Source organism: Lepisma saccharinum, chromosome 27, assembly GCF_977018435.1.
Source record: "Lepisma saccharinum chromosome 27, izLepSacc3.1, whole genome shotgun sequence".
Taxonomy (NCBI): domain Eukaryota; kingdom Metazoa; phylum Arthropoda; class Insecta; order Zygentoma; family Lepismatidae; genus Lepisma; species Lepisma saccharinum.
In genome coordinates, this window is record NC_139255.1 from 38783142 (window position 1) to 38810416 (window position 27275).

Sequence of the window (27275 nt, forward strand, 5' to 3'; positions counted from 1 at the left end):
CTTAGTTACTTCCTTCCAATCATTGTATTCTTTCTTTTTGGTGTCGGGTTTTACAGCATTACAAACGTTGCACGAATTTACGTGATCTTCAACGCATTTGTCTATACCAGGCCACCAATATCTTTCACGCAATAGTAACTTCATTTTAACTATGCCATCGTGATTCTCATGAGCTTTCTCTAAGACTTGCTGCCTCATTGAATTAGGTACAATAACTCTGTCACTCCACAGCAATATATCATCTTCACATTGTAGTTCATTTCTTCTTCTTCTCAACGCTTCGAGTTCACTTGCATCTATATTTGGATCCTTAATCTTAGACTCTGGCCAGCCTTTCATAACGTACCTTTTGACCTGTTTCAACATCACATCTTGTTCTTGCAAAGTTCGGAAGACATCTTTCAGACGATCCGTGAGCTTGATTGCATTTACAAACTGAATCCCGTCGATATCAACTGTTTCCCCTTGCAATGGCAACCTCGACAACAGATCCGCTACTTCAACATTCTTCTTGTACACAATTTCATATTCATAATTAGCCAAGAACAAACACCAACGTTGAATCCTGGATGAAGCCATAATGGGTATAGCCTTTCCATATTGAAGTAGTTGTTTGGCGGGTAGTGAATCAGTCCATATTTGAAATTGCTTTCCATAAATATATTTTCTAAATCTCTTCACGGCAAATATAATTGAAAGAGCTTCCTTTTCATGATGAGGATAAGCCATTTCATGTTGCGAAAGAGTAGTAGATGCACACTCTATTGTTTTCAATTCACCATTAATTCTATGGCACATCTCAGCTCCTAGTCCATAGCTCGAAGCGTCACATATGATTACTGTATCCTTGCTAGGATCAAACGGAGTTAAAGTTTCGGATGACTGCAGTGCTTCTTTAACCTTTTTGTACTGACTTTCACAGTCATCACTCCAATTCCATTGCACATTCTTCTTTAATAAATTGTACAAGGCTGGAATAAGTATAGCCATATTTGGAATGCACCTTCGAAAAAAATTAATGCCTCCCAAAAACGACTTCAGTTCCTTCACGTCATGCGGACGTGGACAATTAAGCAATGCTTCAATCTTGCACTGGCAAGGTTTAATTCCTTCCGCAGAAAGTTCATATCCTAAGTATTGAATGGATGATTTAAAGAACTTGCACTTTTCCAAATTAACCTTCACGTTATATTGTGTTAACCTGTGCATGACCTCAATACATCTGCTAACCGTTTCATTCAGTCCAGATCCACAAATTAGAATATCGTCTTGATATGGAATTACATAATGCAGACCTTGTAATATCTGTTCAATTACTCTCTGAAATATTTGAGACGAAATTTTAACTCCAAACGGTAATCTTGTGTGTTGTAATAATCCCCATGGTGTGTTCATTACAAGCAACCTTTTTGCTTTTTCACTCAAAGCTATTTGCCAATAAGCTTTTTGTAAATCCAAACTAACAAATACGGCATTTCCTCTAACTTTCTGGAAAATATCCTCTAACAGTGGTAGGGGATAAGAAGCATTTTCTACATATTTGTTCAATGTACTTTTTAGATCGCAACAAATGCGTAAATCTCCGTTTTTCTTTTTAATGACAACCATCGGACTGGCCCATTCACTAGTATTGACTTTTTCATAAATGCCATTTTCTACCAATTTATCCAATTCTGATTTTACTTTATCTTTAATTCCATAAGGTACATTGTAAAATCTCTTAAAAATTGGAGTTGCGTCAGGTTTTAATGGAATATCAGCTCTAAAATCCTTTATAGGCAATCTTAAATCGCCATCAAATGTAGAATGAAATTCTTCCTTTAGAATATCAACGATCCCTTGAATATCATTAGTTTTTATACAACTGTCACATTTATTTAATATATGCATGAAATTACGAACATCAGAGTTCATTGCATTATTTCCTGTGACATTGTGTGCAATAATATCAGACTGCGGAGAACAAGTTCCCCTTGCACAAAACTCAGTCAACTCACAATGTAACTTGGGTATCATAATTTGAATCCAACTTCTTCCTAAAAGCGGATATTCTAAACGACAGTTGATTATGTACAAATCTAGACGATAGAACTGATTTCTCCACGCAACATTCACATTAACTTTTCCCAGTAAAGGTATCACATTATTATCAGCACCTTTCAATGTACAGTTAGGTTCAGACATTTGTATATTTTGCAGAAACATTTGATAAAAATCTTTACTAGCTACAGATGCATAGGATCCAGTGTCAATCTCAAACTTTGCTTCATGACCATGTACATTAATTTCTATTAAATATGTGCGCTGGTTAATGTTGGAATCTAGTTCCCTTGTACACACTTTTATATCATTTTCAGAATCGTTGATCACATGTTGTGATGATTGAAGTTTGGATGCCTGATCCATGATTTCTTCTTTATCAACTTTACTATTAAAGTTCATTTGTGCATCATTAGAATGCGTAAAAATAGTGGCAATAAATAAATCTTGACTTGCAGCTGTGTTTGTTGGACTAGCTTCAGAGTTAGGTGCGGATTCTAACTCAGTTGTATGAGCAACAAATTTGTTATTGAGTTCATAATTTGTGGATTTTCTACGTTCAATGTTAATCCTTTTATAACATTTCAAATAATTATGGCCTTTCTTCCCACAGAACGAACAGTAACTTCCTTCATAATGCCCTTGCACTTTGGACTTTGATTCATATGATTTTGAATGATTACCTTGACCATGAAGATTACTTTGCTGATTGCTAAATTTGGAATCAATCTCATTTTTACGTGAAACGTTATTCGCTTCATGAAATCTTCTGTCATTGCCCTTGCACTTAATATTATTCATTGTGCCTTTTAAGTTCACTTCACGGTAATAATCCTTCATATCACTCTCGAGCTTTTCCATTTGTCTAGCTAACTCAAAAGCTCTCTGGAATTCCATGATGTCTTCTGCTATTATTTTCTTCCTAATAATGTCAGACCTTAAACCACTCACAAACGTGTCAAACAATGCAATAGGTAAAAACTCACCATATCCACATGCTTCACCTATCTTTCGGAGCCTTCTTGTAAAATCTTCAACCTTCTCCACATCCAATTGCTTACATTTTCTTAACTTTAGGTGTTGCACTATAAAATTACTACTTGGATTGTAATAAGAAATGAGCCTATCAGAAATTTCTTTGAACGATTTCTTCTCTGGTAGTATTGGAGAGAACAACTCGCGTAGCACTTCATAAGGTTTGGCGCCAATTACAGATATGAATCTAGGAACTTTGCTTTCTCAGATATGTTGAAAACTCGGCAATAATTATCATATCTTTCAAAATAAGAGTTAATGGTTCCTTCATGTGGATCATATTTGTCAAATCCTGGCACATACGACATGATCCTACAGCAACGATTAAATCCAATTAATCATAGACAAAACTCACCTAAATCTGTACTACGCTGTTAAATATTTTTCTCGTCGCCATTTAATACATCTGTTGTGTATTTGGAACACACGCAGATCGCACTCAAGGTGTCGAATAGATTATAAATGATATGCACGCATAATTCAACAATATTTAATTGATCACAAAATTCCATTCAACAAACTATAATGAACTCCATTTATACAAGACAAAACACAATCTGTTTTTACCTACATCTTGACACTTCAAAGGTCTTATAAACCATACAGACTATTTACGCAATAAGCGTCACACATACGACAGTACCAAGTGGCATAAATAGCATTATTATATATAATCTTAGTGTAAACAGCATGAAAATTGCAAGAAAATGTTTTCAGTGTTCACAAACTTCTGTTCTGCATCATCAGGAACAAAAGGATTCAAAGATGTTCATAACCATTCCACAACAGAAATAAAGTCAAGAGAGATGTTGACCCAGCATGCTCTTTGCTAGGATGCAAGGGTGCATGCTGGGTAAAAATACCACAAGCAAACTTCTCAAGTACGAATCTTAATTGTTTTAAATATTGTAAATATTAATACCTTCACTGGTTAATCTAATTTTATTAATTTTGAACATTTTTATTGCATCAAATAATTGATAAAAATGAGAAAAGAAGAACATGTTGAATCCCCAAACTGTTTCATATGACCGTGTTGGGTGAAAATTGCCTGGGCAGTGCATTATACGGCCCTGCAAATGGAAGTAACCAAGTCTCAAAGCTGATTCAAGATCCCAACAATCGGAAGAGTTCACTCGATAGGTACTGTGAAGGGTAACCTCGTTCATCCTTACGGGTTAAAGATAACGATAATGATACTACATTGGCTCAAGGGCACCCACAGTTTAAATTATACAAAATATCACAAAAGAAACTTTTCATCTAGAATATACAACATTGCAAAATAGAATCTGGCATTTATGATTTCTTAATATTTTCACTACCTGCGTATTTAATATTTCAGTCCCCACGTTTTTATTTGATCTTCTCATCTGAATTCTCTGGGCCCTGATAATGCAAACCAAGACGTTTATGGAATGTTCGAAACATTTTGTTTCAATTTCTGTGCTGTATGTATGCCGATATTATATGAAAATAATATAATTCTGAACTATATATATATATATATATATATATATATATATATATATATATATCTACTGAGAATTACTATAAGTAGTAATTCTTGCATTGCTTACCTGTAGTTATATTGCTCAGTGCAGCTTATGGAGGAAAGAAACAGATATAACACCATGTTCAAATTAATTTTCATAATTATGTTTTTAAAATATTTGTGTATAAACTATACAAATATTATCAAGACATAGACACATGTGTGCCAAATTATACAAGGGCACTTATTTTTTTCTCCTTCAAAGGAAACAAATATTGTTTTTTTCCTTATTTCGAAATTAGTTGCCTCTCTCATAGGAATACGGAATTTAAAAGGTGGTACTTTAGCATGTAGCAATTACAGTTTTGAATCATTCAAAATTCAATCTTCAAGTTCTACCCATTACAAGACTCAAGCTCAATTTGTTTCTTAATGCTTACCCAACGTTGTAAAAGTTTATTTCCTACAAATCACAGTTTCTCGTATTGTATAAAAAAATATGAATACTTCAATGTCACAAAATCATATATGTTATTTTTATTTATTTTTAATTGGCGACATTTCAATACACATATTTTTTTATCAAGCCATGCATCTAATTTTTCCTACAAGTAACAATGTTTACCTTTTTCACTTTTTAATAATAAGAAGGACCCTTTGTGTTTGTCTTACTCCTAAAATAGTAGTGATAAATTATTTATAATAAAGAAATAAAGACACCTTTGTTGACAGTGACCACATGGGTAGTGTGGTGGCGGCAAGCAGGAACACGTGGTTTCAGTTCACCTAGTATACACTCTATTGGTTGTGTTGTGCTCTTTGTATAGTTTTCATCACATTGGAACTGAACAGATGATCCGTGAGCAATTGTGAGCCCTGCTCTATATCCAGACAAGTATTGTCCATTGGTTATCATGGGTAATTCACATGGCACTGGAAAAAATGAGTAACATATTGTTTTGTTTGTTTCATTCCTAATACACATGGGTTATTTTGATTTTTTTTTTTTCACTTTTATGTCCCATTTCATATATTTGTAGCCTACGTCCAGGTTTGAATCCCAGTCTGGACATTGGTGTTCTTTGTAAGTGCCCCTTCATCAATTTCATAATATCATCACTCATCCTGATCGTTGCGTTTAGCCAAAAGTGGCAGAAAATGATGAAAAATAATAAACATGAAAATCAAAAAATCAAATCACATATCTGTAGAACAACATTATAGGCGAAGTATAAATGTTAATATGATTTAGATCAGTGGTGTGCCAAGGATTTTTGAAAAGCGGAGGTTAAGTACACTTTTTCTGGTAGTCAGCTCTCATTTTGCCATCTTTTCCTACCTTTGATGTTTTTTAGAAATTCTGGGCTAAAGGGGGGTTATAATCCTCCACCCCTCTTGGGCAAGCCACTGATTTAGATTTAGGATAACATAATAAAACTAATGTACTATAGAAAGTAAATTGAGAAAAACATATATAGTTGTTGGTTTTACTCCAAGTATATTGTGCCTCCCCAATGTCGCAGTGGTAGCATCGTAGCCTTGTAATCAAGAGGTCCCAGATTCGATACCCGGTGGAGGCACATAGTGGTTCAGATCCCACTTTAAACTGTAGGTCCAGTCCCGATTAGCCTTACTGTACATAAAGTGGACTTAAAACACAATCAATCAATCAATACAAGTATATTAACTATTTTTTAAATATAAGTACATTATTCTTATCATTCTCTTCATAGAAAACTCTTTATGTAGTAGCAGTGGCAGCGACAAGGGGGAGCAGTTGTTTCCTCCCCACTTTTTCCCACAATTTTTTGCCAATGCACTGTGGCCTCTTAATGCTAAGCCTTGTCTACTGAGACCCCTCCCCCATTTGGCACCCAATTGCTGCCACTGTGCTGTAGCTGTATCTAATGATCTTTTCAGAAAAGTATACTACAGATATATTTTGAAGTGTCATTGTTATTATTGTGTAATTATTTACCATAACCCTTTTACTTACTAATAGAATGATTCATTGCCATTTAACAGAACTCAAATAGTCAGCAGCATGCCATAAAATTTCATAACTTGGCCAAAAGGGGTTTGTACCCCATCCCCACCTGGGCATACCACTGCTAATAGAACAACAAACTTCCAGTGTTTTACTTTGAAATTCTAAATTTTTCATGCAATATAACCTCTGTATCATATAAATATTATGTATCTTAATTGATACATGCAGTTCTACAGTTTATTACACACATTTTTCATAAATTCTTGAGTATTAACTTTATTACATTTACAAAAAATATATAAAGTTTAGTTTAATTTGGATATTAATCTATGTCTTATTTTTTCAGTAAACTTACTTCTCTTTAGATAAGGAACTGAATAGTTATTAGACAAATATTGACATTATTTATCATGTTAAATGAAAAGTTTTTTTAAAAAATTAACTTAGCAGACAGGCTTGTTAGAAATTACTATTTTCATTGAACCATATTTTCTTCATGATGATGATGGTGATGCAAATGCATCAGTATGAATTCAGTTCCAGCTTTGTAATTCAATCCCTGGTCTCTCTGTAAATCAGTTTTGGCAATAATATTAATACCTAATTTAGTTACGTGTATTATTTTATTCTTTGTACACAATGCATAAAAATCTTTGTAAATGGGTAGAAATTAACATTTTTGAACAATGATGAGTGAACAATGTTCACTCTTCTTTCCCTATATTCTTTAATCAATCTTCATCATGATCACCACAATTAGCCACAATGAGTAGAAAAGTGATGTTAAATAATGAAATACGTACAAGCATAGTTATTTTTTGTAATTGTATGCATCACTTATTATTCACTCACTACAAAATCTCAGTTATGATTTGTTAATTACTTGCATTGTTTGAAGCCAAATTAAGTTCCAACTGTGTGAATCAACTCTGATTTCTATAAATCAAAGTTCGTCTTTGCCTTGTAATCAAGGAGTCCCGGGTTCGATACCCGGTGGAGGTACACAGTGGTTTGGATCCCACTTTAAATTGTAGGTTCAGTCCCGATTAGCCTTACTGTGCATAAAGTGGACTTAAAACACCAAATCAATCAATCAAATCAATCTATAAATCAAAGTTAACTTAAAACAATTTATGCTCTGGATTTAATATCGATTCAGTTAAGTTATTTAAAAAACTAGTGAGAAACACAGTTGGTTCCTGACATGTATGTAATACACAAACATTCTGCAGTAAGAATTTTAAGCACTGTCTTGGTTTAGAATATTTTCTGCAAATAAGTTTGTTTTCATTGTTTTAAGCATTATGTACAACCCAACAGCAGTTGTTACTATTAGATTTAAAAGAGAGAAAAGGTTAAGATGTAAAGCTCATTACTTGGTGTGCACTCGGGTAATTGGGTAACGTCCCATTCTCCATGCCAGCATCTTACGTTGGAAGTTCCTTGGACATTATAACCTGTCTCGCAGCTGAAATTAATAACCTCTCCATTCTTAATTACTTCTGGTGCTTCTTTATCATTCAACTTATAAATACCATGCTCAGTTGTAGGCAACTGACAGGGCACTGCAATTGGAACAATAAAGAATTTCAAACAGTGTTTACAGGGATGAGTACAATGCAAAGTGTGTTTAAGATTGTGTGTGTGTAATCACCAATTTGACAAAAGATGAAGTTCTTGACTCTGCAGATCTAGTGGTGATGCACGGAATGAATTAAAACTTTAAAATTAAATTTTAAGGGAATTAAAATCTACTGATTTTTACTGATGGTCTTACTGATTTCTGCATATACTTTTATGTTGCTTGGATGGTTAAAATGTAATTATTAAATTGCAACTATTCCATACCAATATACTACAGGGTCAGGCAAAAAGATCTGACGGATAAGGGAAGATAACTATCCAGTTGTGTGAATTGCTAGAAAGTATTGTATTGCATCCTTGAATGCAGATATCTGTGTCATTTACAGGAGTGAAAGAGAAGTTGTCACAATATTTAGGTCGGAGAAATGTCGGTATCCAAATGATGACCATCTTTGCAGATTCTCTTCATGAGCCTGTCAGTGAGGCTCTGCAGAGCTCGTTGAATTATTTCGGGAAATATGGCGTGAATTTTGCAACAAATCACCTCTTCCAGATTGGCAACTGGTTTTCTGTTCAGGTACCCCAAAGGAAGTTGCATGTAGGGAGATGTTGCAATAGCAGTGGCCATGATCCGTGGGAAATGATATGGTCTGGAAATATGCTGGTGACAACTGCAATTAAAGTCCTTGCTGTATGGGATGTTGCTCCATTTTGTTGAAACCACACCAATCTAATCAACATCTACATCCCAGATAACATGTAAGTTAACTCCAAGTTAAATCGAATCTCGATTTAACTTGCAGTTAACTTACATGCTATCTGGGATAGTTCTGGTGCCAGGATATTGCATAACATCGAAATGCAGCAATCTGAATTGACAGTAACAGTACGACAGTCTACCTAGAAAAAAACCAGGTCAATGATCCCAAATTTACATATACTGTCACTTGCTCACAGTGAAGATGTCGTACATGCAACTTTTCCTGAGTATTCACTGCAGATTCATTACGTTTAAAAAATGTGTTCACGGTAAACGCCCTACGCATAGGATTCCACACACAGCTCCATGGTAACTGAAATGGTGAGAGTAGTAGCATACTGATAATGCCATCTAGCCTGCAGCATAAGAACTAGCGAACATAAAACCATCAGATCTTTGTGTTGGACCCTGTAGAATATTACTTTAAAATGTTTCTTAAGAGTTAATCAGAGCATTAAAATAATTATTATTTACTCGTACAGAATTAAGGACATTCTGGATTTGAATATTTCCCAGAATATCCAGACTCCATACAAGATGTTCACTCAGTATCAATGATTATATTCAAACTGATACCAAAGCTATGGATACTGGCACATTGGTATCAGTATCGCCTCACTTATTTAACCATGTTAATATTTGAACTCTTTAACATGTTTGTTACTATTCAGCTCTTTAAATGATTTTATATTCATTTTATAGTCAATGATACTAGTAAACTCATAGATTTAGGGAGTGCGCTACATAAGGATATGGTGAAAGGTGACTGGTATCACCATTAGATTTGCCTAGTCAAGCATTTTAATGTTGCATTTACAGATCTCAGTGCATAATTTATGCTACATGCTAATAAGTTGCATAGAAATATATAATATACTTTACCTTGGCTGTCCACATTGAAATATAATGTTTTGTAATGAGGAATGGTATGCCATTAGAGCAAAAGAAACATGCAATTAGTTCTTACAATGAAGTACGAGTTGAAACTTTCCTGCTTATGATTTCTTCACTTAAGTTCTGGAGAAATTTCCAATCATTTGAAACCTAATAAGAAGGGAACGGATTTATATGTAAATAGTAAATACATATTCTATGTATGAAGCTGAAATCAGTCATATTTTGTATTAACTTTGCGAATCATGGTATGTAGACTCGAAAAATTCCATTTTTATTTTCCATATTTTTCCATATATTAGGTTTTGCCTCATATTTTACATATTTTCATTATTTTTACATATTTTCTAGAGGTCGCGGTGGCTCAGTCGGTAACGCGTCTGACTACCATGCTCAAGGTCCCGGGTTCGATCCCTGGCCGGTTCAAATCCGGGAACTTTTCTAACGGTGAAAGCGGCCCCGGCGCCCACCCAGCGTCGAATAACATGGGTACCTGGGGGAAACCCTGGGGGGTAAAGGTGGTCAGGGGCGTGATGCTGATCACATCACCCCCACTCACGACCGGATGAAGAAAGTGTGGGGCATTGCCCTCACACCCCCTATACGCCTTCATGGCGTGGTGCTATGCACAGGGGAACACTTTACCTTTTTTTACCATTATTTTTACATATTATTTCCATATTTCAGAACATTTCTCAGCATATTTTCCATATTCAAGCAATAACTACATGTCCCCATGTGACCGAAAGAGTTGGGCGAATTTCTTGTGAATAACTGACAAATTTGAAATACACTCCGATCCTTTTTGTCAATATTGAACACAGTTTTAATCAATATAAATCCACCTTAGGAGCAGTGGCAGCCGATGAAGGGGGCTGCAGAACTGCAGCCCCCCCAAAACAAATAATCTTTTGTTGCCATTAGTGAAAAAATTAAATATTTATACTTCCCCTGTTATACTGCATCCTGTTCCGTGTGTGGAGCTTTCAAATTCTCTTGGCGCACGACAAGAGGCAAACTGGTATATGAAGCCACTTCCACCTCGGGGACTGCCAGTACATCTCCATGTGAGCTATAACGTAAGCACTGCTTCCAGTTCCCTCCCTGCTAGGCCCTTGTAATGCTAAAAAGCAGGCTGCATTTAATGCAGTCCAATGTACTGTGGCACTGCCAAGTGGTAGAAATCGAAACCTCTCACAATGACGGTGGACACCGTGCATGAACATGTGATTACCAAGAGAAACAGTAGCCGGCCATGTAAAGTGTTCGTTTTGCTTGTCAGTAAGTGTGTGATTGTTTAAGTTTTCGAATCGATTCAGAGAGTTATTTGTTTTCTGACAGTAAGTCATATAATCTGGTATTCTGAATGGTAGATCATACAAGTAAAAATGAATAATTCAATGAAAGATCACCGCATGGAGTTCATCTTCAAATAGTTAAGGTGTGTGTGTGTGTGTGTGTGTGTGTGTGTGTGTGTGTGTGTGTGTATATATATATATATATATATATATATATATATATATATATATATATATTTATATATATATATATATATTATGAATGCAGCCCTCCTAACAATAAGTAGTATGAGCCGCCACTGCTTAGGAGACAACAGAAGAAAATGCATGTTCAAACGCTTACAATGTTCATTGTATTGGAAACAGAAAATGAAAACCCATTTTGGTTTGTTTTATAATTAATGTCAATGTAAGCATATTATATTTTATGTAGCTCTCGTAGTTATTTTGGTGAAAATAACTAAATATTTAGCACATTTTTACTATATATAAATCCGTTCCCTGCTAATGACTCTCTCATCTTCAAATGATATAAGTTCTGGAGAAGATTCAAAACATTTGAGAGTAAGAGCACTCATCTTCAGATGAAGTAAGTTCCATTCTTTTTAGAATTAATGAGACTTATCCTCAGAAAATGCCATAGATTCTTAACTTTTGGGAGCTATTGATAGTCTCATGTCCAGACCAAGTAAGTTCTGAGGAAGTTTTTAAGTTTTTATTGTAGATTGATAGCTTTCAGAGCTAATTGCATACTAATCTTCAGGGTTCAGTATGCAGTGAGAGTGTCATTTGCTCTTGAAAACTTGAAATATTACTTGATTATTACCCCAATGGAATCTTTCCAGCACTTACATTGTGTTAAAACCAGGAGTAAATTTAAAATAATGCATTGTAAGGTGCCTGAATTTTTACCGCCAACCTTGTTCGCACTACTTCATATTTAACCACAGTTTCAACCACATGTAAATGTTACCTGCCTCTTTATTTAATCCAGATGATGTAAAATTATTCTCTACAAATAAATAACAATTTTTCATTTCGTATCAAGCAAGAGGCGAATCTAGCATTAATGTATTTTTAAGTATCACCATACCATGGTAAACAAACTCAAAATCTACACTTACAACCTACTTTAACATTTCCAAGCAAATAAAACTACATCATTATCACACTCAATTAAAAAGCTACTTTGCACAGGATCTAAAATACAACCAATAATGTGCAAGAAGCATTTTTTCCACATGACCTGTACAACTGGCTTAATTCTGCATTATGATTTTGTAACCAATTTTACCATCATATGTAAATTGGTAGTGTGGATGGTCTATACAGAGGGGCACAAAAAAAATGTATCCACATTTTAATAGATGTTGCCTATGGACTTCTTTCTAAGTTAAGTTGAATTACAGTAACAGTGTGTAGTGTGATGTTCTCTTAACCCTTTCATGCATAGCGCCCTCATATGAGGTCGTGATTTTTTTATTTTTTTTAGTGGCAAAAATGAAACTAAATTGCAACTGCAAATGCATGTACGCATCGAGTGAGGTTTTAGGAAGTTCGTGAATCCAGCAATAGGTGGCTGGCTCTGCTAAGTCTGCTTGATCCAGAAAGTAGACCTGATGACGTCATAGATTGCATGAAACAGGACGCCAGTCATTGAAGGAGCAAGAATTATTATTTTTTTGTGAAGAAAAGCACAGTACGAAAGGTAAGAAAAATATATTTTATATTCTGGGTTCATAGACGATACGTAGATGTAAAATTTAGAAACTGAACTGAAGTAGTTGAAACAATAATTGAAAAAACACGTGCAGACTCAAGTGAGGTTAGTATGCAAGAATGGTAAATGTTCGTAAAACAAAGGATGCCTCATATGAGGCCTGCATGCATTGTTTGCATGATTCATAATCATTACAAATGCAATGTAGAAACTTCTTCCAATGGCTGAAAAGATCGAATTATGTTTATAGCTAAGTAAGGGTATAAAAATTCTTCTTTTCTTTTCTTCAATTATATTTTGTGATGGTATATTTTGACTAGTTCTCTTTATCTTCTCCTTTCTTTTTTCCTCGTGTGATGTCAATTTTTTTCCATGAAAGTTCAGGCTTCATTTGCAATTCAGTTTACTAAAACTTTTACTTGCAAAAACCATTGCTCTATTTTGTACATTATGCACATTTACAGATCTAAAGGAATATAAATATCACTTCAACTATATTTAGTAAGTCACGGAACATACTATGACAATGGAGCCTCCCCGATGGCGAAGTGGTAGCGTCGTCGCCTTGTAATCAAGGGGTCCCGGGTTCAATACCCGGTGGAGGCACATGACACAGTGGTTCGAATCCCACTTTCGAACTGTAGGTCCAGTCCCAATTAGCTTTACTGTGCATAAAGTGGACTTAAACACCAAATCAAATACTTTGACAATGTGGTTACTGTATAACTGAAATATGAGAAATTGATTGTGTGTTTCGCTTGTTCCAGAAACGTCAATGGCTCGAAAATTGATATCCAAGGATGAAATTCAACGTTTCTTAGATTATCCATCCTCCTCAGAAGACAATTTTGAATCAGATGACAGTGGTGATGAGAATTATATACCTGGGTTAACTGATAGTGACGAGGATGAAACTTTATTCTCACAAGAAGAGGTTTCAGTTTTACCCACATCCCAGAACACAGAGGTTGGTCCAAGTGCAAGTGCAGTACCAAGGATGGACATGGAGGCTGGTTCAAGTTCGAGTGAAGTTCAAAAGATGGACACAGATGTACTACAAACCAACCGTAAGCCACCCAAAAAACGTAGTGTTATTTGGTTTGCAGGAAAGGATAACGATTTTGCAAGCAAACCTCCACAATTCAAAGGTCAACACAATGTCAACATTGATGGGAACTCTCCTGATGATTTATTTTGCAAACTTGTTCCTGATGAGCTTTTGGATGATATTGTGTATCAAACTAATTTATATGCAGCACAAAAAGGGAAAGAGAATTTCAAGCTCACTTTGTATGAGTTGAGACAGTTTCTGGGCATCAACTTTCTTATGACATACGTAAAGTATCCACGAATCAGAAGTTATTGGTCTACCAGCTCAGGATTACGTTTGCCACTTATTACAGATCACATGTCTGTAAATCGCTTCGAAGACATCAGGAGGTTTTTACATTTCATTGACAATGAAACAATACCTGAAAATAACACAGACCGCCTTATCAAAATTCGTCCAATTCTAACAAAATTACATGAAACTTTTCATGCTGCTGCCGATCCTGAAGAATCTCAATCTGTGGACGAAATGATGATTCCTTTCAAAGGTCGTTCAGGCTTGAAGCAGTACATCAAATCAAAACCGAAGCGATGGGGATTCAAAATATGGGTTAGGGCAGGTGTGTCAGGTTATGTGTATTGTTTTGAGCCATATCAATGTTCGAGTGGTGGAAGAGGACAGCCTTCTCAGTTCGGTGTGGCAGGAGATGTAGTGATTCGTCTGTGCCATGATATTGTGGGAAAAAACCACAAAGTCTATTGTGACAATTTCTTTACCTCAGTGCCTTTGGTGATGGAACTAAAAGAACAAGATATTTATGTAATTGGAACTTGCAGGTCGAATAGACTAGAGGGAGCAGAAACAAAACTGAAAGAAGATAAAGAAATGAAGAAAAGAGAACGTGGTAATGTATGTGTTGCAACCTCAGCGGAGAATGTAACAGTCACAAAGTGGCACGACAATAATGTTGTACGTGTTGTGTCTTCATTCGCAGGATTGGAGCCAATGGACACTGTACAAAGATACAGTAAATCAGATAAGAAATACATGGACATATCTAGACCATATGCTATACAGATGTACAATAAACATATGGGTGGCGTAGATAAGATGGACTTTCTAGTGGCCTTGTACAGTCACAACATCAAGAACAAGCGTTGGTATATGAGAATATTTCATCATATGCTGAATGTCGCCATAGTCAATTCATGGATACTTTGGAAGGCAAGTGGAAAACAGGACATGGATTTATTAGAATTTAAAAGTCAGGTTGCAACTGCCTATATCTATCAAGGAGAAAATGTGAAAAAACGAGGAAGACCTAGCAGCACAAGCCCTGTTACCTACCGGCCAAAGAGAGCTTTTCAATGTGTACCAGATGCACTTCGATATGATGGAAAACCACATTATCCAAAGAAGAGTGATGGAAAATTTGCCCTATTATGCAAAGACAAGAGATGTAAGAGGAAAACCCGATATTTGTGTGGACGGTGTAATGTAAACTTGTGTCCAGAATGTTTTGAAAACTTCCACAGTCGCTGAAAAATTGTAAATGTTCAATGTTAGTATATCTTAAGAATATATGTATCAATGCATGTAAGCCTCACTTGAGGTAGCGCCCTTTTTTTTCAATTTTTAGGCCCTATATACATCAAAATGTAAAACAAAGTTTATCAGGGATGTTTATAAGACCAATTTTATACAAATAAATTTTTTGAACGACTTTTGAATTTTTTTTCAAAATTCATGCATGAAAGGGTTAAAAGATGTCGTTAACCCTTTCTGGATGAGTGGATGAGCTCCCAATTACTGTCCAATAAGACAGACAATGGGCATAGCCCATCGTTCACTATAAAATTCCACTGTGAATGAACAACGGGCTATAATTGCACCATATCTCTTGTGCGTGTATATTCTAACCACCTATTTCAAATTTCAACTGCTAGATGTCACATTTTCTTGGTTGATGAAATATACTTGTACTCGTGTCGAATTAAGTTGTACTTTTGTTTATACTCTTGAGAACAGCATTTAATAATTTATATCAGAAATTTCTTATTCTGGTTCCGCTTCAGATTTCACAGTTAGTGATATTTTCTATCCTTACAGAAATTTGTATGTTATTTTCATGAAATAATTTTATATTTCCTATTCAAAATAGGTTTTCAGTAACAAATGCAATGGTATATATTTTTTTGCTTTCAAAAACTTGTTACAGAAAAAAAAACATAAATGTGAAAAAAATTATATATATGTGGAAAGAGGAAGTGTTATAGATTTTAGGAAAAAATAGTAAAATAATAAGAAACTTAACAACATATTTTCTATGATTTTCTTAAAAACAGGAAGTTTTCTCTTGGGGAAAACTTGATATTCTAAGTCCCATCTGGAAAAGGTTAATCACATGAGTGCTGGAGTCACATATGAAGTCAACAAGATAGTCAAACAAAATGACAGAAGCAAATTGTTGTTTAAAGAGTGCAAGAACATTTTGAAGTAATATATTAGATTTGAGAATATGTGCAAAGTACGATGACAATGTGTGGAATGTGAGCTTGCAACAGAAGAATGTGATATATTTGTAGAAAACCAGCTATGGCTTCAGTTCTTCTGGAAGAAATTGAAATGTCATGTGCAGCAATTCCAGTGAATAGTTTGGCCAACATTGCTCGAGCAGTATTTTGACAAAATTAGAAGTATCTGGATTTTAATGATGACCACTGTGAGCACCTGTTGTAATACGAGTAGAAGGCAAACACAACATGTCATTTGTTGACATATGTATACATTTAGTATTAAAGTTTTGAAACATTTTATTGCTGTTGTTGAAATGTGTATACAATCACTTGCAGCCCGACACAATTCTGTAGAATTAGTACTAGATGGTCTGTGAAGAAAAGTTGCTTCTTTTATAAATAAAAAATACACATTAACAATTCTAATTAAACACACTGGTAATTCTTAGTGCCACCAAATCGAAAAATAAAAGTGTATTTATCCAGTACTAAACACCTATAGTGATGCATAAATTAAACAGGCATCTTAATATCTATCCATCTAAATAGCACATCAGGTAGTGTATTGAACTTGGAGGCTAATAAATATTATGGATAAAGTGAAGACTACAGAATAATAAAAGATATTTTAAAGCAAAGATAGGTGTAAAAGCTTATGCAGGTAAGTGTTTTGGGGACAGTAATATACTTCTTTTATTGATGTGTCATTTAATTTTTAATAAAATTAATTTATAAATTTTGTTTACAATGTGGAGCCACTTGGCAGGCTCTGGTCTTCATAGGGCTGTTGTGTCATGTAGTTTAGTTTGGTTTTTAGTTTGATAAATGAAAGTTTCCATTTACAAAGTCATACAACATGGATAAGAGTATTAACTGATGAATGTTTATGAATATAAACATTCAAGTGAATCCTTAATAAGATAAGATAAGGTTAGGTTAGGTTAGGTTGATGTAATATTGTTTATAGGGTGATCAGGAGTTTAAAATAAATAGGTTTCTTACAAAGTTGAGATCATATGGTGATCACACTATATGCAAAAAATGTAAACAAAGGAAATAATGTAATGCTTACAAATAATGCATTCAGGTTTGTTAGGTTTCCATTTTCCCCTGAAGCATTTTGCTGTTCTGTTTCCAATGTTGAGTCCATAACCCTTACCACATGACACCCTCACTACCGTACCAGGAGAGTATGTTTGGTTGGGGTTACGACCAACTTTCTCTATATCCACCATCACGTAGGGTTCTTCGGCTATCCTCTCACAAGGACCTGAAACAATTAAATATGTCAAAAAAACTTCAGTGTCATTGAAAAGTTACTTGTTGCAAATAGTAACATTCCCATACAGTATTTATTGTAAGAAGGTTGAAATATGTCACTTGCCGTGCTTTCTTAGCTAATACTCCATGCAGTCACCTATATTACCTTGGTTCTTTTATCACATATTCAAGTATGCACTTTCCCGAGTTAACTGATATACATTTATATACACTAAAATGCTTAAAAGTATGTATGTGAGGCAGGATCGGACTGGGACTGCCAAGAGGTTGCTGGTGAGTACGAATTGCAAGCATGGACTGCATTCAGAAATTTCATACAAAACTTTTTGGGGAACACGAAGGCTGCAAATTACACCATTTTAGTCAACGAGATGTTGGAATCCTATAATCTGCTTGGTTGCAACATGACCATCAAAGTTCACTTTCTTCACGCTTATCTCAATTACTTTCCTGACAATCTTGGTGACTTTACGGAAGAACATGGCGAGCGCTTCCATCAGGATATTAAAGTGATTGAAAAGAGATACCAAGGAAAGAGGTCTGTACATATGATGGCCGACTATTGTTGGATGTTGAGAAGAGACTGTACGGAAGAACACCGAAGAAATCCAAAAAGAGGAAGTTTCAAGGGGAGCCCAGTGGTGAAAGTTAGATATGTTTGCTTTGAAGTATGTATTTATGTTTATTCCTTACACATTCATTCCGTCCCTTCAGAGCACATTTTCACACATTACAAACATTGTCATATATCAATGTCATTAAAAAATCACATTTTTTTACATTTTCACATTTTCGTGATTTGTGAAAAAACCTGATGTGCTATGGAATTTGAAGGTCATTTTCAGAATCTGTGGAAAAAATCCATTCTGATACACCTCTTCATTTCAAAACAACAGAAAAAGTTGAAAAAAATTGTGTTTTCGGAAGGGCACTGAGACGAGAGGACGTACCGGGTGGGCCAGTCCGGCCCTGATGTGAGGGGATTTTAAACTATGGAACTTAAAGAATGAAGCAAAAACACAAAACACGCACACACAGAGAGAGAGAGAGAGAGACACACAGACATGCACATACATAGGTATTCACTCTCTTTTTCCTCCCTTTCTGTGTGTGCATGTGAAAGAGAAAGAGGTAAGACTTTTAAATTTCCACCTTGTGCATGTGTTTTTCATGATACATTTGTATGCACAAAAACATACTTAACTGGAATGCAGCAGTTAACAGCAGTTAACCATAACTAATACAAGTAACATAAGGGTACCTTAGTTTTTTTTGTAAAAGGAGTGTGGAAGATATGGCTTCATTTTTAGTTCATGAGTGTTTTGTACCTCCATATTTTTACATTAAACCTTTTTCTACTTGAGAAAAGAGATTCGAAAATTAAGCACTATTGACTTCATGGAGCTAATAAAATATTTATAAATAACATTTGGATGAAACAAAGATGTACTACATTACAAAACCAAGGACTAAAGCGAATCGGCGCTGGCTCATGACAAGACTGCCACATATGATAGTAGAAAACTTCTTACGTCACGTGCCGGCAACATATTTGTTAAAACACTAAAATAACACACAAACAGCACGATGAAAAACAATTAGGAGTTCTTCCAAGCTTTCGACTTTTCACAGAGTCATCTTCAAGTAACGCCAGTGTAACTACAACCGCGTCCACTCCGTCTTCCCTCGACCAGCCCTGAAGATGACTCCGTGAAGAAGTCGAAAGCTTGGAAGAACTCCTAAGTGTTTTTCATCTTGCTGTTTGTGTGTTATTTTAGTGTTTTAACAAAGACTGACACACTTTTGTGTCTTGCACAGAGAGAAAGACAACATAGAGGAGTGAAGCAGAGACTATACTCTGGCTGAATTTTCATACTTTATGTATTCGATATCTACATATAAATATAGTACACGTTCAAATATGCTGTTATTTGATGACAAGTGTTTGATTAATCAACATCCAAGAAAATGTTCCATATATTTTTTTTAGTGACCTACCTTTGCTTTTCCTCTCTCTCTTCTTTCCTTTCTTTGGTCTTTTTTTCTCTTTTTTGTTCCTCCTCCTTCTCTGCCTTCTCAGTTCCTCTGCATCAGTTTCTCTTTTCTGGCGAATAGATCGACTCCATCTCAATCGTGGATGCTTTCCTGGTATGCATCTAAGGAAGACACAACACAATTATACAATATTGTTTCTTTCTATTTTGTTTACTTTATCCCACTTTTTTTACCTCTTGGGCTAATCATGGAGATGAAATTGAATGCTTTAACCAGGGTTCGAACCTGGGGCCTCTGGTTTTGTTGCATGGTATGCTGATCACTCTAGCATGAAGGCTGGTAATTATGAAATATGTAAACTTACGAGTAGAGCGACCAGTCGTTATAGTTTGTCCAGAAAATTGAATTTAATTATCTTTTCTCCTAGGAGAGTGATGACTAGGGCTCGGAAGCTGAGGAAAAATCCTTCTTTTTCCTAGCATCCGAAGACGAAACCCAACATAATATATGTTCATTTTGGGTCATTGTAGGCCAGAAAAAGGTGGGTTTTATTTGTCCTTTTTTGCCTTTTTCGGCGATTTTTGGCTTATTGGTCCTTTTTTAGCCTTTTTTTAGGTCTTAAAGGCTTTTTTTTGCAACTTCACCTTCTTCCAACTACATTTTTACTTCCCATTCTCAATTCGAATCTTCATCAGTTCATCACCTCTTAGACATCCTTTCTGTAGTAAAGAAAGAAATAATGAAATAGCTATATTTGAAACATCCCTGAAACGAGATAAAAACATTTTTGGACGAGTGAAATAGGATCTGAAGTACTATTTCTGTAACCCTAGTGTGGTTAGGCCAAATATGATTCTTCAAATATGATTTTTCAAATTATGTTAATCTAAAAAATATATAATGTCTGAAATAAAATGCATTTCATTCATATAGTTTTTTCACACTGTGTGTTCCATACCACCAGAATTTTGTATTTTTTTATTCATTAAATATGTAATTAAAACTGCAGTTATTAATTAATTTGGATCACATTTATACGGCCTTTTTCCGTTTTTAGGTCTTTTACTTCCGAGCCCTAGTGATGACATTTTCATGCCTCTTGCCAGCTAGTGTTAAAAAGAGTGGAAAGGATGAGAGAAAGGAAGGAGGAAAGAAGAAGGAAGAATAATGAAGAAAGAAGAGAGGAGGGAAGTAGTCCAGGAGATAAGGAATCTGTCTAGGTCCATTAGTGGAGAAATTGATAAGGCACAGACTCTCACCAGGTACCTGTCAATCACCTGTCAGGTAGTGCCAATTACCTGTCAGGAGATTCCACACTCAGGAATTCCTGACAGGAAATGTTCTAAGATAAGAACTGGTGCCTTCATGTTGTTTTGTGTATTGACCCTGTCTGGGAGTGTGTATATTGATTGATTGATTTGTTGTTTTAAGTCCACTTTATGCACAGTAAGGCTAATCGGGACTGGACCTACAGTTTCAAGTGGGATACGGACCACTTGTGCCTCCACCGGGTATCGAACCCGGAACCCCTTGATTACAAGGCGATGATGCTACCACTGCACCATCAGGGAGGCCCGGGGGAGTGTGTATATATAAGATGATGTTTTGTAATTTTCATCATTCTAGTGTTAATATTCGTCTGAAGAAGACCCTGTTATAGGGTGGAAACGTTACCTTTTTAGCGTATATATATTTTTTATACAATACATTCTACCTTGGTCAGTATTTTAATGTTTTATGAATAAAAATATCTATTTTCTTAATTTCCAACTATACCTACAGCGCAGAAGGAATAACTTGGCAGTGACGTCATCTCCCACCTTCACCTCTCCTTCCAGAAGTGAAAGATTGGAAGAATGGGAGAATGAAAAAATGATGGAGTTGTGCAGTGAAAATATCCAAGCATTGCAAAGCAAATTTAGAAAGGAAAATGCAGAGGATACATTTGCCAGAAATAATTATTTTGGAGTGAGAAAAGCTAGCATAAACAAAAACAGTATTGCAGTATAACCACATCACTTACAAACGATCTTACCAATGATTGACATACTAGTAAAAATCACATGCGATTTTAAAATGTGAAAATTACTGAGAATACACAGGACGTTAAATGTCAGGAAATATATATCATTAGAGCCCGGAAGTTCAGGCATTTATTTTCGTTAAAATAGGCAGGCAAAAAGGCATTTATAATGTGGAAAATAGGCACTAAAATGAAAAAAAAAGCAAAATAAACCGAAAAAGGCACATTTGGAAGTCACTTACTTTTATATATAATTTCTGGCAAAATGTTAAAATCTACATTGGGAAGAGCATTTCAATTTTCTCCGTCTTGATTGCACATAACTACAAGGTGTTTTTTTAAGTTCTCAATATTCATTGAGAGTCATCTGTCAGAGAGAATGTTTTTCATAATAGAAAATGATCTTTCTACTTCGACAGAAGATATTGGAGCATACATAAAACAAGCTGGACTAATTTCGGTAACAGCATTTTCACCTTTTAGAATATCACATATTGTTTTCAATTGTTTTAAGTCCTCCTTTGCACTCACTACCCACTTGCACTTTTCCGCAACAGCTGACCCCTTTTCTCCTGGCACTTCCATCATCTGCTGCATAGATTCCTCGAAGATTTTCATGGATGCTATAAGAGTCTCACCTCTTTCTTCTAGCTTTGTAATTGTCTCTGGCAATGCGCCATAATGTGCAAAAATAAACGACAGTTCATTCTTCAGTTCTGAATAGCACAGGAGTTTTTTCACTTCACGAATTGAAGCCGCTTCATTTTCTGGAAGAGCATCGATCACCTCACTATTTTTTCAAGGTTGTTAGCATAATATAAGCTGCTGATATCCAGGTTCCCCATCTCATCAAGACTGGTTGCGGAGGTAAACTAAGTTCAGGCGCAACTTCCTGAAATTTTCGGGTTCGAGAGGGAGATTTCAGAAATATCTTCTTTGTGTTCGAAATCAACCTATCCATTTCTGGGTGCAACACTCTAACTTCTTCGACGATTCTGTGCATTGTGTGAACTACACATGTGATATGAAGCATGTTCGGGAAGAGAATTTTCAATGCTATGGCAGCCTTCTTCATATAGGGAGCTGCATCACTGTACACCATCTGGCCAGAGCAGAAGTAGGGAATTTAGAATAACTGAGCTATTGACGAACCATTGGCTCTCTCTAGTTGTTCTGACGTGAGAAGAAATGACGAGGATTCTCCGCATTTGGTTCCATAGTTCCTATGATGATGTTGTCTATGTAGCATCCCATACCGTTAGTACTTTCATCTATTGAAATCCAGATCATCTTTCCAACAACTTGAGCACGAGTTCTTCGCAGAGCTTCTTCGTAGCAGACGCTTAAATATGTTTTCCGCAGCTTAGATTCCGACGGCACCGTTTCTTTAGTGTATTTCTCCAGGAATTTCCTCAGTGACTTGTTTTCCACTTTCCAGAAAGGTATTCCTGCTTCCATGAAAGCATTGCACAGTTCAAGAGACAACTGAGATTGCCTGTTGGATGAAGTGCCCACTGTTGAAATTAGTGATATCTTCTTCTGTCCGATCATTTTAGCAGCTGCAGTTTATGTTTTGCTGTTGATACATGCTGAGATATAAAGTATTTTTTCTCATGGTTGATTGTTTTTTCACATATCTTGCAGAGAAGAATAGTACCGTCTGTCGAAAATGTGCAGGTGTTCAGCAACAGGTTTTCAGCAGTCAATCATGCACAAGGAAATGTTAACCGAAAGGCAATATCCTAACTCAGCATGAAATACTTTTTCCTCACACTTTTCTCCTTCAGCAATGTTGAAACATACCTGAGTTTAATATTACTTAAATAAGGCGAAAATTATTCACATAATAAACGGAAGAAAAATAAATGCCAACGTTTTCTGGGAGAAAAATAATTTATATACACATATTTTTTTTAAAAAAAATGGTCAAATTTAATTGAAAAAGGCAAAAAAGGCATTATAATTAAAAATAGGCACTGGGGTCTCAAATAGGCAAAATGAAAAGGGTTCTAAAACATAAACAACATAAAAAAAACGTATATCCGGAAAATTTTTATCAATATATGCAGTAGATAAAAAGAGGCATTTTGCCAAACTTCCGGGCTCTATATATCATATTTGTTGAACACACACAGATTCACTGTGAAAAGTTAAGAACATATTGAAATATCTTGAATGTTCTTTATTATAAAATTACTCACCTGGGGAGCTGTTTGGGACTCCATCTTCCTCCAATACAAGTGGCACCTGGAGGACCATCAGTTAGCACATATCCACGAACACATTCATATATGATCTGTTTATTATTTGTTATCTTTCTGACATAAGGCCGATAGTCATAAAGCCCCATGTTCCCCACTAGTAATACCTTTCCATGTTCTATAGTTCCTGGGTAAGGACAGTACACTGAAAGAGAGAGATAGAGAGAAATATAAAACTTGGCTTATTTAAACTACAATTTATTTTATTATTATTCCTAGTTTATGCTTTTCTTCAATAGTTCTATGTTTAAGACAAATAGTATTCTTCCTGTGTTAATTAAAATTTTCAGGGTTGCTACGCATCTGGAAAACCTGGAAAAGTCATGGAAATGTCAGGGAATTTTGCAGTTCGTCTGGAATGTGGGTGCATTTTGGAGCTATAAGAGAAAACGTTGCAAAATGAACAAGCCGTTCACTTCCACTTCTGGATTCAGTTCTTCTGATTCCACTACGAAAAAAGTTTAGAAACTTGTTTCTTTCGTTCTTATGATTGTCAGTCATGTGCAAAATTATGGTTCCTTCAAATTTGTGTAATAAATTTTCACTTTTATAATACTAGATTTTCGAAAGAATATCAAAGTAAAACTTGCAGTCCAGATATCTGATTGATAACTAAAGTACATTGACAATATGATCCTAATTATCCAAAGGTTGGTAAATAAGAGGTTATCATCTATTATTTTATACATCTTAGTCTTTTTGGCATTTCCTATAGAATTCCTATATGCAAAAATTCTCCAGATGCTGTGTACTTATAAATGTAAGTGAAAAAGCAGCATTTTCTACGACACTATAAATCCGCCAGAAAATGAAAAATTGTGTATGAACTTTTTCTGTTGTTTTTATACTGTGGAGATCTGTTATGGTGAAATAATGTACCTCTGTTACGTTAGCCAAAAGGCTAGATGCACATGATTGTAGCACCTAATACATTTGATGCCGATTATAATTTCACATTTTACTCTTCAAATTTTCACGTGTTCTTGTGTGTAGAATGAAATTTGCTGAAAGAAAAGTTGTGAAAGTGAATATTCAAAATAATGGATTATATGTTTAATTGAAAAACGGAAGGTTCAAAAGCAAAAATCATGATGATAAACGTGTCTTGAAAAATTTCATTTTTGAACTGGAAAACCTGGAAATGTCAGGGAATTTCATAATCAAAAAAACCTTGCAGACCTGATTTTTCACTGTGCAATTTTATGCATTAACAATGTTAATTTTTATGCAATACTTGAAAGATAATTGACAAAAAATAGCTGAAGAGTAAATGTTGATTTAATGTTGTTGAGTAAATATTTATCATAAATCCTTTACTAGACTAAGCTAGTGGCCAAAATAATCTGACAGTTTATGTTGTAAATATGAAGGGAGTAAAATAAATAAATAAAATCAAGTCATCATCACATATATTATTCTCAAGAAACACGTTTTTCAGCAATAAAAGTGTTGCTTTGCATTCAAGTTGTCTCAGTGGAGGCACTTTAAATTATAGATCCAGTCCTGATCAACCTACCTGAGCATAAACTGAACTTAAAACAAACTTCTGCCAACCTACTTTCCCTCCTCTTCCAAAAATATAGATAGTTCATAGATATGTAGTGGTTGAAGCGATGAAGCAATGATGTTCCCTCATCTATCTATCCTGTCTCCAAGGCTTAAATAAGCATTCTCTCACCTATTTTCATTTCAATTATAATAATCTCAAGCTGCACATGGGGCCTCCCCGATGGAGCAGTGGTTGTGTCATTGCCTTGTAATCAAGGGGTCCTGGGTTCGATACCCGGTGGAAGCACATAGTGGTTCGGATCCCACTTTAAGCTATAGGTTCAGTCTCGATTAGCCTTACTGTGCATAAAGTGGACTTCAAACAATAACTCAACAAAACATCTCATTTGCAGACAGTGGCAGCAATTAGGAGAGGGACGTGGGGGGTGGTTTCCCCCCACACTGTGGCCTTGTCTACCAAGATAAGGTAAACTGTCCTCGCCCCCCCCCCCCCTCCTCTAGTTTTGGCACTCAGTTGCCACTACATATGAGTGTACTCAGCACACATTCACACACGCTACATGGGAATAGACTGCCACTCACCTTCCTGACAATAGGGCATTTCACCAGTCCAATTTCCAAAGCGGCATTCAGTTATGTTATTTCCACGAAGAATGTATCCGTCCTTGCACTTAAATCTAGCTCGCATTCCGTGATCAGTCTTAGGAGCAATGACCATTCCATTGCGTGGTGGTCTTGGAAGCTTCTTGCAGCGAGCTGAGAAAAAAATCAAGTAACCATGTTGTTATTTTAATAATAATAAGTAAAGTATAAAAGGGCATGTCATAATCCTGTACAATTTTATAATTGCATCATCTGTTTTTGTCTTTATTACTATTTACTAAGAATATTAAGACATAAAAAAGCCTTGAGAATTATGTTTAAATAGGACATAAGACATCTTGCAAAGAGATTTTAAGGAGAATCAAATTATGACTGTATTTTCTCTATATATTTATAAAGTTATTTTATTTTATTTGTTTTAAGTAACCAAAAATCACCAAATACATACCAATAATACTAGAACAAAAAATGACTACTACCTAACACAAAATAGACTACAGTTATCAAAAAATACACCACTGAATGCTGGATTTTGTTTTTATAATAATTCATCGAACAATATTAAAATACGAATCCCCGAAATAAACAAATGTTAACTATAAAAGATTATTTACTAAATAAAGCACTGTTTAGTCTAACTGAATTCATGGAAAATAGAATGGAAGACTAGTATATTGTACACATATGGAAAATATGTATAGATATACCACTGTGCATAATCTTATTATGTTATCTTAATATATTATATTTATATAACTATAAGTAGACAAAACTTATATTACTCCTTTTGCTTATCTTTACATTTTTCATGCTTATGTATCACAGGTTTTACAGAAATAAATTTACTATTATTATTAATTTATTTATTTGTAGATGGCAAATCTTTAACTGGAAGAAATCTTTTATATTTTGGGAGATAACATTAGGCTCATGAAGATAATCATTTATTAATTCTATTTAATCTCACTCATTGACGTTATAAAATTCTTGAAGAAATTATGGACTATTTGTATTAGGGCTTAGCCGATACCACTTTGAACCGATACCGATGCCAATACTCTTACCGATTCACACCGATACCTGAAAATTACAATAATTAAAATTTGTTCAAAATATTGATCAATAATGGTGTGTAAATATTCTTCTCCAATTTTATGCATCAATTTACCAAGGAATTTGCTTTAGAACATTCAAAAATTGCATGAGAACATGAAAATAGA

At 35.1% G+C, this 27275-nt stretch overlaps 1 protein-coding gene across 8 annotated transcripts in view; it reads right to left on the minus strand.

The window, feature by feature from the left end:
- Hasp (Hig-anchoring scaffold protein) overlaps positions 1-27275 on the minus strand; it is a 313203-nt gene that overhangs the window by 40952 nt on the left and 244976 nt on the right. For 7 of the 8 annotated variants that reach the window (XM_083113343.1, XM_083113347.1, XM_083113345.1 and 4 more), the window contains 7 exons: positions 26035-26208; positions 23884-24088; positions 19663-19820; positions 17456-17653; positions 7937-8125; positions 5291-5503; positions 4656-4679 (listed from right to left, as the gene is read on the minus strand). In XM_083113343.1, coding sequence (XP_082969469.1) covers positions 4656-4679; positions 5291-5503; positions 7937-8125; positions 17456-17653; positions 19663-19820; positions 23884-24088; positions 26035-26208 — 1161 coding nt within the window. The remainder of the gene's footprint in view (positions 1-4655; positions 4680-5290; positions 5504-7936; positions 8126-17455; positions 17654-19662; positions 19821-23883; positions 24089-26034; positions 26209-27275) is intronic. The other variant, XM_083113346.1, reaches the window with a different exon arrangement.